The sequence below is a fragment of the Mastigoproctus giganteus genome, chromosome 3 (genome assembly GCF_048544385.1).
Source record: "Mastigoproctus giganteus isolate SK-2022 chromosome 3, ASM4854438v1, whole genome shotgun sequence".
In the NCBI taxonomy this organism is placed as follows: domain Eukaryota; kingdom Metazoa; phylum Arthropoda; class Arachnida; order Uropygi; family Thelyphonidae; genus Mastigoproctus; species Mastigoproctus giganteus.
The window spans coordinates 170,404,930-170,424,967 of NC_143577.1; the positions used below are offsets into that span (position 1 = coordinate 170,404,930).

Consider the following 20,038-nt stretch of genomic DNA (forward strand, 5'->3'; position numbering starts at 1 on the left):
CATGGGTTTGTCAAAGGGAGGTCTTGTCTGACCAATTTGATTGCTTACTATGATGTGGTCACAAAGAAATTGAATGCCAAAAATAATTTTGGTATCATATACTTGGATTTCAGGAAAGCTTTTGATACTGTTGCACATGGAAGACTGCTGTGCAAATTGGAGAGGTATGGCATCAAGGGTAAACAATGGATAAAGGAATGGTTGAGACAACAGCGAGTGGTAATCAGTGGACACTGCTCTTCGTGGACAAATGTTATCAGTGGAGTTCCCCAGGGTACGGTGTTGGGCCCATTGTTGTTTTGTATATTTATCAATGATATTGATGAAGGTATATCAGATTAATGTCCAAATTTGCAGATGATACAATGGTTGGCAGGGTTGTTAACGACAGTAATGACAGTATGCTACTTCAACTGGATCTAGATAAGTTGGGAAAATGGGCTGACAAGTGGCAACTGGAGTTTAAAATTGACCAATGCAAAGAACTACATATGGGTAGCAATAACTGAAGAGAAATGTACCAACTGGGTGGTACTACACTCAGGGAAGTCGAAAGTGAAAAAGACCTGGGGGTAATTGTGCAGCCAAATATGAAGTCCGCTGAGCAGTGCAGATGGTCTGCAAGAGTAGCTCATAGTGTCTTGTCAATGATATATAGGAATTTTTCTAGCAGGGATAAGGAGGTGATTATCCCCTTGTATAAGGTAATGGTCAGGCCACACCTTGAGTTCTGTATACAGGTCTGGAGGCCTCATTTTAGGCAGGATGTAGAGCTTCTGGAGTGAGTGCAGAAAAGGGTGACAAGATTAGTGAATAGAATAAAGGGTTGCCCTTACGAAGAAAGGCTTCAGTTTTGCAAATTACTGTGTCTGGAGACTAGGCACCTGCAACGTGATCTGATTGAGGTGTATAAAGCCTTGAATGGTTTGAGCATGCTCAATGCTGAAGGGATTCTTCCTCATACTCAGAATAATTGCCCGAGAGGGCATAAATTCAAATTGAGGAAAGACAGATATAGGATAGATGTGCAGAAGTTTGCCTTTAGCCAACGTATGGTTGATTGCTGGAACAAACTTCTATCTGTCGTTGATAACTTAAATAGATTAAGGCAGAACTAGACAAACGTCTGGAGCAAGTGGATGGGTGAAATTAGATTTGATTTTTGTTTTTTTGGCTGATGCTATATATGCTTGCTTTCTTGCATCATGTGCCTTTACTAATGTTAATGCTAACTGGCAAGAAAGGGAATTTGGATGAATAAAGCTATTGGCATTAACTGTTTTATAAGTTACTGTACAGCAAGTTATTTTCTGTTTCTATTGTAATACAAGGAAAATGCAACGCATAATTGAAAAAAATTTTTCACATGGAAACTTGACATGCAAACATGTAATGCATTAATACAATACAATGTAGTATTGAATGTTATTTATTCAGTTTTCTTCCTGGAAGCTCCGGTGCTAAACGTTTGTGCAGGTTTTATTTTATATATCATTCTTAAAAATGTTGGATAAAAGAAAAGGTCAATTTCAAGTAATGTTGTTGTAACGAAATATAAAAGTGAAGACTAAAGCAATAACACTCAGAGAAATATATGAAGTCTGAAATTGGAAATATTTGCTCTGATTGATTTCTTGCTAATGCAACTCAACTGTGCAAACAATTCTTAAAGAAAATTCCAGAATTAGTGTTTAAATTAAATTGCAGCTACAATGCAATCAACAATCATAAAAAAATGTGCAGGATTTGCGGTTGAGCTACAGAGACTTTTATCGATACCAAATGAAATGACATGTACCTTTAAACCGTGTCAATTGACTACGGCTTTGAGTCTTTTTGGTGCAGCAGAAGACCAGGTTGGTCTTCTGCTGTCCCATGGAGAAGGATCTAAGGATGAAAGTTTTAGTGCAAGTAAGAGATGGTTTATACATTTCAAAGCATAAACCAGGTATAGCTTGCATAATATCAAGGTGAAGTGCTAGTTCTGGTGAACATGCAGCTGAAAAGTTTCCAAAGACTGGCAGAAATCATTGAAAAGCTCTGTTACTGTTCTAGGAAAATCTTTAGTGTTGATGAGATGAGCCTTTTCTGAAGAAGATGCCTTCAAAAATCTATATCAACCAGGAAGAAGACAAAAAAAAAGGTTTTAAATCAAAAAGAACAAACTAATCCCTTTTCTTGGTTCAAATATTATAAGTTAGTTCCAGGTGAAGCCCTTGTTTGTTTATTATGCTGAAAACCCCAGATCACTCAGGCTCAGGTCAAATGGAGACTTCCAGGCATCTGGATATCCAATCCAAGAGTTTGGATAAGTGAGGCCCTTTTTTGAGGAATGGTTTACAGACTTCCTTTTGCTGACTGCTCAGTTGTTGTCAGCAGAACAACCAGTCATTACATTAAAGTGCTGTTACTCCTGGACATCCTTACATTCACAGTTGCAGACCTCACATCAAAGCCATGCTCTTGCCCTCCTACACATCACTGCTGTAGCCAGTAGGAAAACAAAAAAGAGTGACTTTTTTTTTTAAGACATATTACCTGACTTACTTTTGGAAAGGACTGAATGATCTGGAAGTAGTGGAGAATATCAAAGATTCAGAAGGAGGTTAAAGTATATTACCTTAATAAAGCCTGGAAAAAACTGTGGACAGAAATTATTTCTGGCCAAAATGATCTGGAGAAGGTTGGTCAACTGCAGCCGGACATACAAGAATACAGTGTTCAGAAACTGCATTCCTCTCATTCCCAGAAACTCGCCAATGAAGCCCTTGTCTTCCTAAACAAGCAAAGGAAGTCAGATGATCACACAGCAGTTCAAAAGAGTTAATCATAACGTGGTGCCATAACAACAAAACAGATAAGTGATGCCTTTAAACATTTAAGGAAACAGTCCCAAGCCTGAAATACAGCATCAAGTAACGTATTACTAATTACAATGTAATATTCATTATATTCATTACATATTACAATGTAATATTCAAAACCTATGCTTGCTACAGAGCAATTTACAGTGAAAAGAGAGCAGCCAAACAAACTTCTCTCGATATATTCTTAAAAAAAAAAAAAAAAGTTGTGACCTTTTGCAAAATTTGATATTACACCCTCTATCCCTTTGTCAATATCATTTATAAAAATCAGAAAAAATCCTAGGGAGGCCCCACTTCTAACATTAGACCAATCTGAAGAGTAACAGTTAATCACAAACTCTGCTTCCTGTCATGCAGCCACCCTGCAATCCATCATAAAAATCTTACCCATGATCCCAACATGTTCCAGCTCATAGAGTAACTTCTCATGAGAGAATGAGTCAAATGCTTTGCTAAAATCTAGATAAACAATATTTAAATTATTTCCTATATCCAGTTCATGAGTAACTAAGTGAGTAGCTAACTAAGTTATTTAAACATGATTTTCCCACCAACATCAAGCCATGATGATGAAGAGATTAAAGAAATGTAAACCAAAATTGAGACTTCTAGATGAACAGAAAACTCACTATGGGAGACTTCAATGCTAATGTTGGAAAGAGACAAAACAGTGCAGAAAAGGAAACTACAGGAAATTTTGGAATTGGTAAAGGAAAGAATTGTTAAAATTGGGAGGAGGAGACAACACAGAAACTGGCAAGACTCTTCACAAAGTACATTAGGAAAGATGTGACGCCTAAGGAGTGGAATAACGCAATCATAATTTTGCTGCATAAGAAAGGAGATTAATCAGAAATTGGAAATTATAGACCAATTAGCTTGTTGTCCAAGTTTTTCACAAGGGTTATTACTAACAGATTAGAAAGAATAGTGACGTGAATCAACTGAAAGAGCAAGTTGACTTTAGGACAGGATTCTCAACTATGGATCACTGTCACATAATATCGCAGCTAATGGATAAAGCCAATGAATATAAAACACTATGTCCGGCATTTGGGGATTATGAAAAGGCATTTGACTCCATACAGCATAAGGCAACGTTTCAGGCACTGGAAAGACAAGGCATAGACACTCCATACATTATGATTTTGAAGAAAATATATGAGAATGCTACCTTCTTTATTAGACTAGACAAAGACATTAGCAAATTTAAAATTGAGAAAGGAGTTCAACAAAGAGATACTATCTTTGAAGTTGTTTACTGCTGCCTTTGAAGAAGCTTTCAGAAGATTGGACTGGTCACAGAAAGGAGTAAATGTGAATGTAAAGTACCTAAACCATTTAAGATTTGCAGATGATCCTAAGCCATGATCCCAAAGAATTAGGAGACTATCTTAATCAGTTATGCAGAGTTAGTAAGGATTTCGGACTAAAGATGAATATGGATAAAACAAAAGTGAAGATGTACATTTTACAGAGATGTAAAGAAATATATGGATTTTTCTCACAATCACAAGTATGCCATGGAAAGGAATATAATCTTTGAAGGAGCAGTAATTGAAATATAATTATCATTAGCTGTAATAATGATAAATGGCTGGAAGTCAAGGGAAGAATAAATTTTGGATGAATAGCATTTAGGAAACATAGTCACATACTGAGGAGCAATATCTCAATTTGTCTGAAACATAAAATAATGAACCAACGTATACTCCCACCGTGACTTATGGAAGTGAAACTTGGGCCCTCACCAAAAGAGTGGAAGAGAAGCTGAAAACTACACAGCAGAGAATGGAACGAATTATAGTAGAAATCAGACTGTTAGATAAGAAGAGAAACACATGGATTAGGCAGCAAACGCAAAAAAAGGACATTCTTATAAAAACTAAACAACTGAAATGGTCTTGGGCAGGGCACACAGCTCGAAAAAGTGATGACAGATGGACTAAGAAAATAACAGAATGGTACCCAAGAGTTAAAGAAAACTCGGAAGGCAACAAAGGAGATGGACAGATGAAATTCACGAGTTCGTAGATAGTAAATGGGTGGTCATTGCACAAAACAGAAGGAACTGGAAAGTTTCTGGAGAGGCCTTCATCCTATAGTTTATTGAAAATGGCTGATGATGATTTTCCCATAAAAAAAAAAAAAAAAAAAAATTGTGCTGTGTATCCTTCAGAACACTGTTTCTATCTAAATGTCTGTTCTGTATCTTAATCATTCTCTCCATGATTTTCCCTACCACTGACAGACTGACCAGTCTGTAACTACCTAATTCACTCTTAGAACTGCCTTTATGTATTGGTAATGCATTGGTACCTCTCCAGTAGGAATCTCTAGAGTCCAATGATGCCTTCATGGTGCCTTAGTGGTTCGATGCACTCTCTCGCCACTTCACTCAAAATCACTGGGTATGTACCATTAACTCCTGGAGCCTTAATTACCTTTATGCTTGAAAGTTTTTTCTAATAAACAATCATCTGTAATTGCAATAATACTAATTTCATACTGCTCAGTCTTACTCATATAGCCTCTACTCACTATGAAGGGCTTTTCGTTTGTAAAGATCAATGCAAAGTACTGTTCGATTCATCAGTAACATCAGCTGGGTTGTCCAAACCTATTACACAAGGGTCCAGTGTAATTCATTTTTATTCACATACATTAAAAACTCATCTCTGTTCTATGCTCTATTAGAGAGTGTTTTCTCACACTCAGCCTTTGTCAAACCTAAGCTTTTTCTGTGTTACTACTACGGATCAACTTGTAACTGTTAGAGCCCTCAGTAATTTTCATTGCTCTGAAACTTTCCCATGATCTTTTTGTACTCTGTTAGACTGACCAGCTCTGTATTCATCGTTCTGGGTATCCTTTTTGTGCTATATTTTTTTTTAATGGTATATATGCGTTCGTCGTTTGTGTGACTAATGCTTTAAAAATATCCATTAATCTAATGAATTCACTGTCAATCTGCTGACTTCGACATACTATTAACAATAACATGCTGAAATCAATAATATGCTTATGTCAGTAATATGCTGATATCCTAGAAACACTGTCAATTAATTTAAAAAGAGGAGCCACTATTTTTTTTTTTAATTATATGAAGTAATTTTATGTATAATTTCAGACTGAAAAATGCCATTGGTATCAATAGTGCCAAAATGATGTAACATCTACAATATATATATAAAATATTTTGTCGGTAGACAAAATATGTTTTATATTTTGCATGTTCTTGGCTGCTTTGCGTGGTATGCAAGCTGAAAAATCTGAACTTTCATATGCAGTGTTCTAGACATGACATAACCACTGCTTCATACAGTTGAATAATAACCTAGAATACATTCATGTAGACCTTTATTACACCACAGATCCTACTTAATAGAGTGCAGGAGTGTAGTTGCACATCCACTTTAGTTGACTGCGGCTCAAGCCCATGTGACTGTTAGATACAGTAATAATTATATTCATTATCAAAATGATTAGTTGTAGCCTCCTCTGACTCAGTTTGTGCTGAGTATAAAGAGAACATTCAATTCAGTGACATTTCTAGATTCCTTGTGGAACCTTATCATTGGGCATGAATAAGGAAGTGATGATTACTGTATGATATCACCAGGAACACACCAGTTCCTTCATGTTCTTCCCAGTTCATATTACCATTCATAGCTGCATCTGCTAATCCACACAATGTTCCAAAGCCTTACCTGTACTGCTGTCCAGCTAATTGCAAAGCATATCCCAGAAATTCTTAGACTCACTTTGATTCAGCTACCATTACCTGGGTAGAACATTTTGAAGAAGCATAAGGATGTCTTGCAGACAGTTGACCATGAAAGGTTAAGTTAGCACTTTGCTACTACTGGATGGATGGATGGATAGCTAGCCGGGTGGGTAAAGTACCTGCCTAGCAACCCAAAGGTCGCAGGTTCGAATCCCGCCTTGGGCTTGGATCAAAGTACTGCAAAAACCTTGGGAGGTGCATTATGGCCACAGAAGCCGATGCACCAACAACTACCAAAAAAAAAAACCTACTGGATGAAAGTGATTTTTGTGGTTTGCTGAAAAGCTTCCTCGACAGACACCACAATCTCCCCATTTAATTGGGACTTTCCAGTTTGCAGATTATTGTTAACAAAACCAGTTTTTTTAAACTTCGTCATCCAGTCTAAAATTTAATTTCTGTGCAGTGCATAATGTGTCAAATTTTCTTTTCATTTCTGATATGGACTTAAGCTCTGATAGCCAGTGAACACCGTTCACTTTCTCCTCTACTGAAGCTATATCTTGTAGGTACATTATCTGAAAATATTAAAAAAACAAAATTAGAGTAGATTAAGTAATTATTTTTGTGCATAAAAACTAGAATAAAGTGCCTTTCCAATGTATTTTACAGATGGTTTTTATAACCTCATGTATAACCTAAATTACTGCAGTTTTAAAGAGCACAAGGACTTTAGGCACTTTGTATACAAATATGTTAAAAAAACAATATCATCAGAGTTGAATGGATATTAGTAAAGTCAAATGATGCAAAGAAGCAATTTTTTTCTGATTCAGCCAAAAATAAATAAAAATAATAACAAAAATTATAAAATAAAACAGAATATTCATACTATTCCCATTCTATTTTGAATTTAACTGCCTCTGCCACAGTGGGAAGCAACTTAACAAAAACATAACGTTAAACCCACTAGTGAACTTCATGGGATCCAATCTTTTGTCATGCCCTGGAATTTTATATTTGTGCTCCTTGGTTTTCTCACACCAAGTGAGAACAGACTTTCCTCATTTGTTTTATTCAATCCATTCAGAGATTTATACACCTGAATCAGATTTCCCCTTGAATGTCTAGTTGTCAAACTTCATAGTCCACTCAGGTGTCAGTTCTTCTACTACATATGAAATTAGAGAGCAAACAAAACAACTGAAACACTGAAGGTTGTGTCACTATTGATTTTATCTTTGTAATTTACAGTTATGTATATTTTAATATATAAAGCAATATTAGCTGGATAAAACATTAAATAGTATACAGACAAAACAAAAATTTGACAACTAGATTTTGTAACTATTTTTAGATAAACATCCAATTATCTAAAATACCTGATAATCTAGTACTGCTCCAGTTTCATGGATACTGGATTATTAGACCCCCATTGTAATTTCATATATATATTCCATATACAGTAGAACCCCCATTAATCCTGACTTGATGGGACCACACTTGGTCCAGATTAGTGAAAGTCCGGATTAACCGGAATGCTATCTTGAACGTACTAGTTTTTATTTAAAGTTACTAAATAACAAAATTAACTAAATTGGTTTTTATATTAAATTAATAAAACAATATTTTAAAGTAAAAATTATAAAATGTAAAAGAATATGGTAAGTAAGCAAAACACTGTACAGAGCAATAAAGTTTTAATGCAGAACATTATATTACACAAAATTATACACCAAAATATTACAACACAAAACAAATAACTATTTTCGAGGAGTTTATTTGAAATAGTCCTCGATGTTTTTTGATTTAATTTTGAAACTCACTTTCAGGCTGCACGATCTCACAACTGCTTCAAGGTCAGAAGCACACCAGCTGATGTATCATCCTGTCTCTTGAAATAAATCAGTAGATTCTCCAACATTCTGGTTGCTTCAGTGTGGCTCGCGCCAGTTGTTTTCCTCACACACTTCATCATCCGAGTTGTCTCCTTCATTAGCTTGCAATGATGATGATGAGCATGCTTGCATGATGTCTTCCTCAGTGAGGATCTGATGTCCTAGATCATAATCACACATTATCCGTGGGGCAATATCTTCATTTGTTACGTCTGAACAACCCCCTAGATGTTGAAATAACCGAACAAAATCATTATCACCCTTGTCATCATCAAGATCCGAAGAAATATCCTTTTCCTCCTCAGATCTTTCTATCGGAACATCAGGCCAAAGTTTTTTCCAGCATTTGATAAGGGTAGTCTCCCAAGCTGCAGCAGAAAAATAAATTACTGTTTTTATGTTGACATTTTTAAGAAAGTTCATAAAGTTTGACTTTTCTTCAAGCACCTCTTGTTGTTCTAACAATGAGATTATCAACTTCTTTCTGTACCGTCACTTCACAGCCTCTATAACTCCTTGATCCATAGGCTGTAATAGTGCAATAATGTTGGGTGGCAAAAATTTTACAAAGATGTTGCCAGATCTCAGTTGTTCTTCTGCTGGGTGGGTTGGAACATTATCAATGAATAAAACTGCTTTTTCTTCCAGTCCTTGATCCCTTAAATATTTTTTTTAATTAAGGGAACAAACAAGATGAAAAACCTATCTTTAAAAAAAGCTGAGCTCATCCAAGCTGATTTTTGTGATGTGTACTTAGCTGGGAGAGCATTTAAGTTCACATTTTTAAGAGCATGGGGCTTAGCAGATTTTCCTATGACTAACAGTAGTAACTTTAAATTCCCAGACACGTTACTGCACAAAAGCAATCTCACTCTTTACTTACTCGATTTATGTCCTTCCAAGTGTTTTTTTGGGTAACATTTTGAAAAATAAACCAGTCTTGTCAGCATTAAAAATTTGGGATGGAACTAAACTTTCTTCACCAATAAACTTGAGAAACCATACTTTAAATTCTTCACTTGCAACACAATCACCAGAAAGACTTTCACCTGTAATTCCAAGTTTTCTAATTCCATGATGCTCCTTCTACCTTGATAACCACCCCAAACTCACAGTAAAAGACGGGTCACCTAACTTTTTTGTTAAGGCTAAGAGCCCTTGAAAAAGGACCCCCCCCCCCTTTGCTCTCGTTCTTGACAAAACCAAATGTATAAGGCCTCGTCCAAATTTTCATTTTTTGCCTGCTTAATGGTAGCTCTATTTCCTAGGCCATTTTTGGCCATCATTTATGCACAAAAGTTCAGTTGCTTTCCTATTTATTTTTTTTCAATCTGAAACGGTTTGTTTTGCCACCCCTATATTGAGAGCGATCTTTTTTAAACTTTCCCCCTTATCAATGCGAAAAAGTGTGTTCAGTTTTTGTTCCATCGACACGGTAACACTCTTTTTGTTGCCATCTTCTGTTAACCCAAAACTACCAAAAAATAAATAGAAACACATTAAAGAACTGAGGTAAGGTGTGCATGTGGACAATGCTAGCTGCAACTGTTAACTGAACAGGCCAGCACTCAGGATTACTCTACAATTATCTCTGCCCATACCACGTGGTCAGAGATAATTGCAGTCTAGTCAGATTTCTGGAGATAACAAGCATAAAACAATTAGCAGTCCTGTTTATTAGGCTTTTCTGTTAGTGCAATCTATTATAAACGGTAGTAAACATGATGTTATTGAATTTGCAGTAATACTGACAGCTGGAATTCGGTGGGTTTTTACATGTTTTATGGTGAAATGTGTTTCCCCTTCCATGAAATCTTCAATCATATCAAAAACAAATAAATTTTCAGAATGTTCTCTTCATTCCTATTTCTTAAGTTTCATAAATTGTTACTCCATTCTCACTTGCATGTATCATGTTAGTTGCAATTTGTGCATGTGGTGTTCTTTGTTATTGATTGCTTATCTTTTTTACTGTTTTAAATTTTAAACCCCCTCCCAAAAAGTTAGTGAACAGAATTTTTTTTTTTTTTTCGATAGGTAGAATTTTTCCTGACTGAAAATCCAGTCCGGATTAACAGAAAATCTGGCTCATCAGGGTCCAGATTATAGGGGTTCTACTGTATGTACAACCAGCTTAAACACACCAACATATATATCATTACAAATGATCTTCATCATTCAAATCAGGGTAATGCTTTGAATTAGGAAGTGGTAGAGACTAAACTTTATTATAATTTTCATAACTTTACAGACCAAATTATCTGGAAGGAATTTATATAGGTTTTAGTAAGGATACAAATGTAGGGAAACCAAAAAGAATTGGAATCACAGTATTCCATTAATAAATGAAGGGCTAGGACAACATTGGGCATATGCTGTAAGATAGGATCCTTGTAAATTAAAGGCCCTGGGAAGGAAAAAATAATTCATACTTTCAAACATTGAATGACATTTTATATAAGACTACAGATTTAAGATTTAATTACAAAAGCAAATCCAAAACTAACAGCAATTTATTTACAGTTTAAAATTTATACAATAAATGCACTGAGAAGCATTTCTTTTATTTCAGTGTATGAGAAAATTACAATTTTATATAAACGCTACATATTTAATATTTATTTGCAATGGCAATTCTAAAAGTAACAGCAATTTATTTACAGTTTAAAATTTATAAAATAAATGCAATGAAAAGAATTTGTTTCATTTCAATTATTAAATATTTGGTGACAATATTTTGGTCAATATGTCAATAATAAAAGTACTCCCATAAACATCACTAATCCGGCAGCATTGGGACCTGTGGGGTGCCGGATCATCAGTGGTTATCACATACAGTTTATCCATACAGTTAACCACCTCTCCGACCTTTAACACGTTGACTGCCAAGCTAGTTTAAGAAAAAATTCAACAGGGGCCAAAAAATATTTAGCAAATAATTTGATTAGTAATTCTAAAATAAATATTGTAATGTCTGTGTTGTCATTTTTTCACTTAAAATATTAAAAAAAAAGGTTTTTTTTGTGTCGCATATATGTGACCGACGTAGCTCAGTACGTTACTTTATTTCTTGGGAAGCCATGTCGGCCACATACATGTGATGCTATTACAGCATGCATATGAAGGTCGTTTGTGATTAGTTTATTGCACGCGCAGCAAACATTGCAATAAAATAAACTATTGTTAGAGATTTTGTGAAAACAAGTTCGTTAGTGCACTGTATTATCCATCATATTGTGTTGTGTTTTTCCGCATTTGTACAAGTGTGTTGTAAAAAAAAAATCTAAAAAAGGAATAGCTAAAAGAAAATGACTAAAATAAGAGGAACTGAGAGAAATCGCTGGAATTTACAACTAAGCAGAATTAAACTTCTCGCAGACACACCGTTGTCAAGTTTTTTTCAGAAATTCAACTTTATCTGTTATGGACAATGTTCGGTGTTTGCACTTTACACCACGAGAAGCACTTCCTTTATGCACTGGAACCATGGCTGGGGCTAAATGTGAGCAGGTTATAATAATAAATGCAGAAAAACAAGTAGGAATGGCTTGCCAGTGTTTACAAGTTTGCACCAACAGCTGATGCTGCAACTAACACCACCAAAACAGTAGCGGCAGGTCGGTGCACTGACCCAGGAAATTTGAAATTACATTCGCAGAAATTGTCTGAATTAGCGGTGGAACCGGCTTAGTGATGGTCGATGTGTATTAGCTATAAAATATCCTCTAGTGCAGGGGTCGGCAACCTTTTTGAGTGAAGAGCCATTTTTGATCTAATTAAAAAAAAGAGAGAGAATCTGAAGAGCCACACTCAGCTCAAGCTGGGGTAGAGGGTTGGGGGAGATTTTTTTAAGAAATGGAGAGTAGGAAAGTGTTCCATTAAAAAATATATATATTTTTTTTTGAAATATTATTTATTAATAATATTTCTAATTAATGTGACTTTTTCTGCTGAACTCCTTGAGCGAGTCTCTCAACATCAGGGAAATATGCTGTAATTTTCATTAAGCATGCTGAGAGACTCTCATTGTTCAGACAGTTTCTTGATTTTTAATACAATTCATTTTTAATATAGTTTAATATAGTTCCAAAATATTTGCCTGCAGAAATTCGAACAAAAAACTGAGAGAAGTCCAAACGCAAATATTTTCAAATTTATATAATTGTCCAGTAACTCCATGCATAAAACACAATTTGGTCTTGCGTTTTCAACTCATCTATCGGCATCCATTTATGTAGAATTGCAAGGGCAGCCTTTTGCCTTTCCAAATCCTCAATTTCAGTTTTAAGGCATTTTAGTCTTCCACTCCCCGTCCTTGATCTTTAAGTCCTCTGTCTCCATTTCAAACTTTGCTTCACATGGGCTAAAAGTTAAAGAGCCGCAGGTGGCCAACCCCTGCTCTAGTGATAAAATCTGCGGAATGCTCTTCAAACCATGGTCTAGTCACCATGGCTCTTTGGGAAGATGCACTGTTTGCTGGAAGAGTCCATTGCCCTGTGGGTGCACAATGACAATGAAGGGATGCAGATGGTCTGCAAGGATGGACACATAACCTGGATCATTAGGATCCAGGCAACTGTTCAACTGGCATGCATTGGGACTGTTCAACTGGGGCATGTTCAACTGGCATGCATTGGGACTTCTGGATCATACCAGAAGTCCCAATGCATGCCAGTTGAACATGCCCCAGACCATTACCAACAGTCTCCCTGCCTTAACAGTTCCTTGTTGATGTGATGGGTGCATAGCTTCGTGCAGTTTCCATCAGATATATGCACCCTCCTGTGCACTCAAAATAACTGTAAACAGGACTCATCAGTCCGGGAGACCTGTCTCCAATCATCCAAGGTCCAGAGCCAATGTTCTTTTGCCCAGTTGAGGAGTAGAGTCCTGTGTCTTGGTGTTAGCAATGGGACCCTGGTGGGTTGGCTGCTCCCATAGCCTATTGCAGCTAATGATCACCTAAAGGTCTTGATGGAGATGTTTCTGGCACCTCCCTCATTTAAGTCACCAGTGATTTGTGCCACTGTTGTTCCCAAGTTAGCTGAAACAATGCGAGACAGAAGTCGATGGCCACGTTCATTCACCACCTTTTACTGCCCACAGCGCTGTCCACAATGTGATGTTATTCTGAAAATGGTGTATTCCCAATACACTCTTGATACTGTCCAATGGGAATAGTGCAATTTCTGTACTATCTCCACGATAGATTGACCCCCATGTGTTAGGCACCCACTATCATCCCTCTTTCAAAATCTGTTAAGTCATGACATTTATCCCTACTGACATTGAATTACCGACATCGAATGCAATGATACAGTGTACCTGCCAAGTGGTGGGTTCATCCACTAACAAAAGGAGTGATAGTGTCGCATTGTCCAAGAGCCAGATATCCCATGAATTCGGTCCTTTCAGTGTACAGTCACAATGATATACAGCCTAGGAAACAAAAAGAAATTGGCGCCTAGAAATTATTAATAGAACATAATGCATAAATCCAGCACATTGGTGGCTTTTTTTTTTTTTTTCAATAGTTCTGGCTAACCTATTTCCCCCTCCTCCCTTGTGTGATAACTGTGCCAAATTTTCGTAGTTCCACTATATATATTTAATATAAACTATATTAAATATATATTTAATATAAACTATATTAAATATATATTTAATATACATATTTAAATTTAATTTGATATTAATTATATATTTAATATACAATATAATACATCAAAATATTTTATAATATTATTATTATTTTAAGATATTATTAAAGTTTTATAACTTTTATATACTAAAATAAAATTATAAAAATAAATAGTAATCACCATATACTGCAATCACCATATACAGGCTTTTGCTGCACTAGAAAAAAAATAATTTTGATATCATATACTTGGATTTCAGGAAAGCTTTTGACAATGTTGCACGTGGAAGACTACTGTACAAATTATATGCTTCCCTCCTCACACTGACTTTTGAATTTATTTAAACTGTCAGTCCTCTTAAGGGCAATTTACAAATATAGGTCAATGTTGCAAAAAATTTGTGAATTAGGGTTAAATTTGAAACTGTCTGCAATTCTGCCCAGACACGATAGGAAGAGTACATGATGATAGCCTTGTCAATCAATTCGGCCCTGGAGGAAATGTGCAAGCCTCGAGGGGTAAAATTTTTTTTCAGCCTGGTCTGTGCTTGTTAAAAAGAGAGACTGCTTCTACAGGGACGGGATACACTAAAATGGAAAGGCTGCAAAAATATTTGCTGATGCTATCGAGGCAGTGTTAGGTGGGTCGGAAAACAGCTAGCTTGTGGGGATTCACAGACTAAAAGGTTAAAAATAGCCCCAGGCAGAGGTGTAGGTGATTCTTGCACTACTTATATTACGGAATAAGCAGAAGCATGGAGCGAGGGGTGTTGGGGGTTTCAGGGACTGATGGCAGTCATCGTGAAACAGGTGGGTATATGGGATGTATTAGGGTAACTAATAATAAGAATAGGTACATGTATACTTGCATGTATACCAATGTTAGAAGTATACTAAATAAATTAGATGAATTTGAAGTGTTGGTCAAGACATCAAAGATGGATATTGTTGGGATAGCAGAGAGATGTGGTGTCACACAGATATAAGGAATGCAGAACTGGAATTTGGGGAGTACAATGTGTACAGAAAGGATAGACAGGACAGGAAGGGAGGAGGTGTTATGCTGTTAATTAAGAAAAACAAAATCAAAAGAAGTGCATCCAGTTGATATAGATGAACAGTGCACTGTTGAGTCAGTTTGGTGTGACATAAGCACTGCAAAAGCAAAAATAAGAGTAGGAGTGTGTTATAGGCCTAATGACTCGAATGAGTACAATGAACAATTGTACAGAGAAATAGAGTAGGCTAGTAAATCAGAATGTCTTATAATGGGGTATTTTAACTTCCCAGATACAGACTGGAACTTATGGGTTGGTCACTAGCACACTGGTAAGACTTTTGTGGATTTATTGGATGATTGTTTTCTGCAACAGCATGTTCGAGAGGCAACCAGAGAGAGTAATACTCTTGATCTGGTTATCAGCAGTCATCATTCATGTATTAAGAATTTGCAGATAAAGGAACCATTAGGTGGCAGTGATCACAGTGTACTGATGTGGGATTTACTTAAAGATATAATTACCATCAGGGGTAAAGGAAAGGGTTTTTGCTTCCGTAAAGGTGACTACAGTGGTCTCAGACAGTTTTTAAATTCTGTATAGTGTACGACCAACTGATGATTTTACCAAGAGCAAATTCTAAGTGGGAAGCATTCAAGGAATTAATAGTGGAAGCTAAACGTTTCATACCTATTAAGAAATAATGTTCAAGGTTTAGGCCTAAATGGTTGTCAAATGAACTAATGAGACTCGTGGCAGAGAAGAAAAATGCATGGGATTGTAAGATGTAAAATCTTACAAATATAATATTTTGTGGAGGAGGGAGATTAGTTTAAAGTAAAACTTATAATATGGCAATATGGGGGAGCGAAACCATACGTCAAGAATATTACTAAGATCAGCCAAGGGATTAAATTTAGACAACGTCTATACAAGGGGAGCAGTAAGTGAAAAGCTATTAGCAACCTAGGGACACTCAACTCTCAGCTCACACAAACCAACCAAACAATAGAAACTAGTAGCAACTGCTATTAGTAGAAGGGTCAACTCTGGTAAACAATAGCGCGGTGGACCATGCGTTGTCGGGACATTTCTTTAATCGGTGACACATGAAGAGGATAATAAGGTGGTAAAGATGGAACAAATGCTGGGAATTAGATTTAAGTCTGTCTGGCTGGCAGTGATGGCAAATTTTATAGATCGTGGGAAATTAGTCTGCTAAAATATAACTATAAGCAACTGAATTCAAAGGTACTGACAGCCTGAGAAAGTTTACAAACTTCTTAAAATAAGAAGTTAGATCGAGCAACAAGGAATCAGCGTGAGAAAGATAAAAATTAGCGAATAAGAAGAGAGAGAGAGAAAGTTGATAAAATGAGTAAGATTGGTTAAACAGAAAGCTAGGGCGAATTTGACATATGTAGGCGGTAAAGAAAAGGAGATAAAAAAAAGTGAGTGAACAGGGAGAGAAGAGACACACAGTTGAGAATTGGGGAGTGTTTTGGGAAGATGAGTTAGAAACAGAGTTGAGAATTTGGGAGCGTTTTGCAAAGATGAGTTAGCCACAGATCCCCGAGTTGAGTTATGTGGGTGTTCAGGAAAATTAGTTAGTGGGATTCTAAGTTGAGTTTTTGTTGGTGCTAGGGAAAATGAAATAGTTAGTGGACACAGCAGTCGAGATTTTCGTCGATATAAGTAAAAATGAGTTAGTAACATGGACAGTTGAGGGTTCTGTTGTGGTAAGAAATATGTGTCAGTTAACAGTTGAGTGTTTGGACGTGGCAGGAAAAGAGAAGGGTAGCGCCCTGGGGAAGTTTTCTTCTTGAAAAAGTTCTTAATAGGTGGAGCGGAAAAACGAGGGTAACACCCTATGAGTTTTTCCTTGTGATAAGTTTTAATAAAGTGGAGAGGAGTAGGAGTTAGTGTGAGATGTCCTATGAGTTTTCCTTGTGATAAGCTTTAATAAAGTGGAGTGGAGAAGGGGTTAGTGCGAGATGCCCTATGAGTTTTCCTTGTGATAGGTTTTAAGAAGGTGGAGAGAAAGGGAGCGAAATCCGCAGAATCAGTAGCTCAAGAGAAAGGAGCGAAAATGCGAAATTAGTAGCTCTATGAGTAGGAAGGAAGCAGCGAATGGATGGTCGCCCGAATAAGGTGGAGAAAGAACACCAGTCCCAGTGCAGCAAACAGTTCCTAAAAATCATCTGTAGCAAATTCAGGTGTAGCTGATGAAAGAGATCCCCAGAAGGTACCCTGAGAGCCAGGAAAGCTTGGAACCTCCCCGGAAAGGAAAGAAAAAAAGATAGAAGTAGGTGAGATATTATTAAGTACTGTAAGTTAACAAGGACTGTTAGCGAAACAGTATAGTGATTAATTAATGAAAAACAGAGATAGCACTAGAAGTAACTTGATAGATAAATTATCTCTTAAGTAAATTATATATATACTAACAGAGTTTAATTAATTCAAGAAGGTTATTGTAAAATGCAAGAGAAACGAAAGATAAGTAATAGAGTAAATTGTTGTTCAGATGATTATAATATGTTAGAAGGATAATTGAACTATATAAAAAACCTTGAATGTTTTAAAGACAGATAATTGAATCCTATGAGAAGTTTTGATTATGTTTAAAGATAGGTAATTGAATATAGTGTTTGTATTAATGAAGAATTGTTGGTCCAACTGAAAGACTAATAACAAATAGAGACTTTAGGAAAATTAAGATTGGTCTTCAGTGTATTGTAACCGAATGGTGAGGACACAGAGTATAATGATGAAATTAGCATACTGATTGTTAAAATAAGAATAATTTATGCATTTATGACTTAACCTTGTATGCATATTATGTTTTTTTATTCAATAGTATATTTTGTTGAATATATACAAGTGTAAATAAACTATGTCATGTTATATATTAATGTGTGTGTTGTTTGTGATTCCTGAACACTCAGCCTTTCCGAAGGGAATTATACACAATTGAGAAGTTCCCACGAATCTGGAATTCTCCTAGGAAGTAAAGTCAGATGCGTAAGTGGGGGAAATAAGAATAAAGTTTTTTTTTTTGATTTTTGATTTGGTAGTTGTTGGCGCATCGGCTTCTGTGGCCATATTGCACCTCCCAAGGTTTTTGCAGTACTTTGATCCAAGCCAGAGGCGGGAATCGAACCCACGACCTTTGGGTTGCCGGGCAGTTACTTTACCCACTCGGCTAGCCCGGTCGGCCTAAGAATAAAGTGGACAAACACATAATAGGGAACAAAACGAAAAAAAAAATAAATAAATAAGAACAATAAATAAATAAATAACTAAATATATAAACAATCATCATCCATCATCTTTATTTCCACCCCCCACAGGATGTATATAAATTATCAGGCGACACAGAAGCCAATGATATATATAAGCTAGTCTGTAATCAAGTCACAAAGCAGGTTAGGCAGATGAAGGCAGATTATGAGAAATCTTTGGCAAAGGATGCTAAGAAAAACAGCAAGGATTTCTTTGCTTATATAAACTCTAAAAGGAAGGGGATGAATCTGATTGGTCCAGTTGATATCGATGGTTCGACTGTTGATGATCCTGCTCAGATAGCAAACAAACTGAATGAGTATTTTCCATCTGCATTCACATGTGAGAAGTTATTAAGGTTTGAAAATGCCACAAGGTTATCAAATTGTAATAGGGTGCTTAATGATTTTGTAATAACTGAGAACAAAGTGGAGGAGAAATTGTTGAAGTTAAACATAAGAAAGACACCAGGGTGGATGGGATCTATCCAGTCACCAATCAAATGTGTCCCTAATTCACAAAGGGGGGGTCGAAGGGTGACACGAGTAATTACAGACCAGTTAGTTTAACTTCTGTTCCGGGTAAAATAATGGAGTCACTGGTTAAAGATGCATTGCAGGATCATCTAGACAAGACTGCAGCAATAATTCAGACACCGCAGCATGGGTTTGTTAAGTAAAAGTCAAGTCTGGGAAATTTGATTGGTTATTATGATGTGGTTACAAAGGAACTGGATGCAAAAAATAATTTTGATATCATATACTTGGATTTCAGGAAAGCTTTTGACAATGTTGCACATGGAAGACTACTGTACAAATTGAAGCTGTTGTTGTTTGTTTGTTGTTTGGTTTTTAGGAGCATTAGCAACTAAGGTCATATTGCTCCGGGAATATGTGGTCGTCATTCCCTGACCTTTCCACATCCTCCATATTTGGTGGTGACGGGATCGAACTCCGGTCTAACCAAGAAGCGTGTGTTATGCACTGCTGCTCCTTCCCACCTGGCTTCGGAGACAACACACACAAATTGGAGCAGAATGGTATTAAGGGTAAGTTGCTACAATGGATAAAAGGATGGTTGAGTGGGAGAAGACAGAGGATAGTAATCAATGGGTGCTGCTCTTCATGGACTAATGTTATTAGTAGAGTCCCACAGGGTTCGGTGTTGGGTCCACTGTTGTTTTGTATATTTATCAATGAGAATTTATCAACCCCTGGCTTGTAGCCGTGAAGAGAGTTGTATACAGCAATGTGCTTTCTGTATATAATAAAGAGTTCTTCTTCTTCTTCTTCTTCTTCTTATATTGATGAAGTTATATCAGGCTTAGTATCGAAATTGGCAGATGATACAAAGGTTGGCAGGGTTGTTAATGAAGTAATGGCAGTGTGTTACTGCAACAGGATCTAGAAAATTTGGGCAGATGGGCTGAGAAGTGGCAACTGCAGTTTAACATTGAAAAATGCAAAGTACTGCATATGGGTAGAAGTAACCCCAGAGAAACGTACCAACTGTGTGGTACTACACTTAAGGTGGTAAAAAAATGAAAAAGACCCGGGAGTAATTGTGCAGTCAGATATGAAGTTTTCTGAGAAATGCAGACAGGCTGCCAAGGCATGCCATGG

The 20,038-nt window shown here is 36.4% G+C and overlaps 1 protein-coding gene across 5 annotated transcripts in view; it reads right to left on the minus strand.

Moving 5' to 3' along the window:
- Setd3 (SET domain containing 3) overlaps window positions 1-20,038 on the minus strand; it is a 397,353-nt gene that overhangs the window by 266,707 nt on the left and 110,608 nt on the right. For all 5 annotated transcript variants that reach the window (XM_090370760.1, XM_090370761.1, XM_090370757.1 and 2 more), the window contains exon 6: window positions 10,789-10,899. In XM_090370760.1, the coding sequence (XP_090226886.1) occupies window positions 10,789-10,899 (111 nt within the window). The remainder of the gene's footprint in view (window positions 1-10,788; window positions 10,900-20,038) is intronic.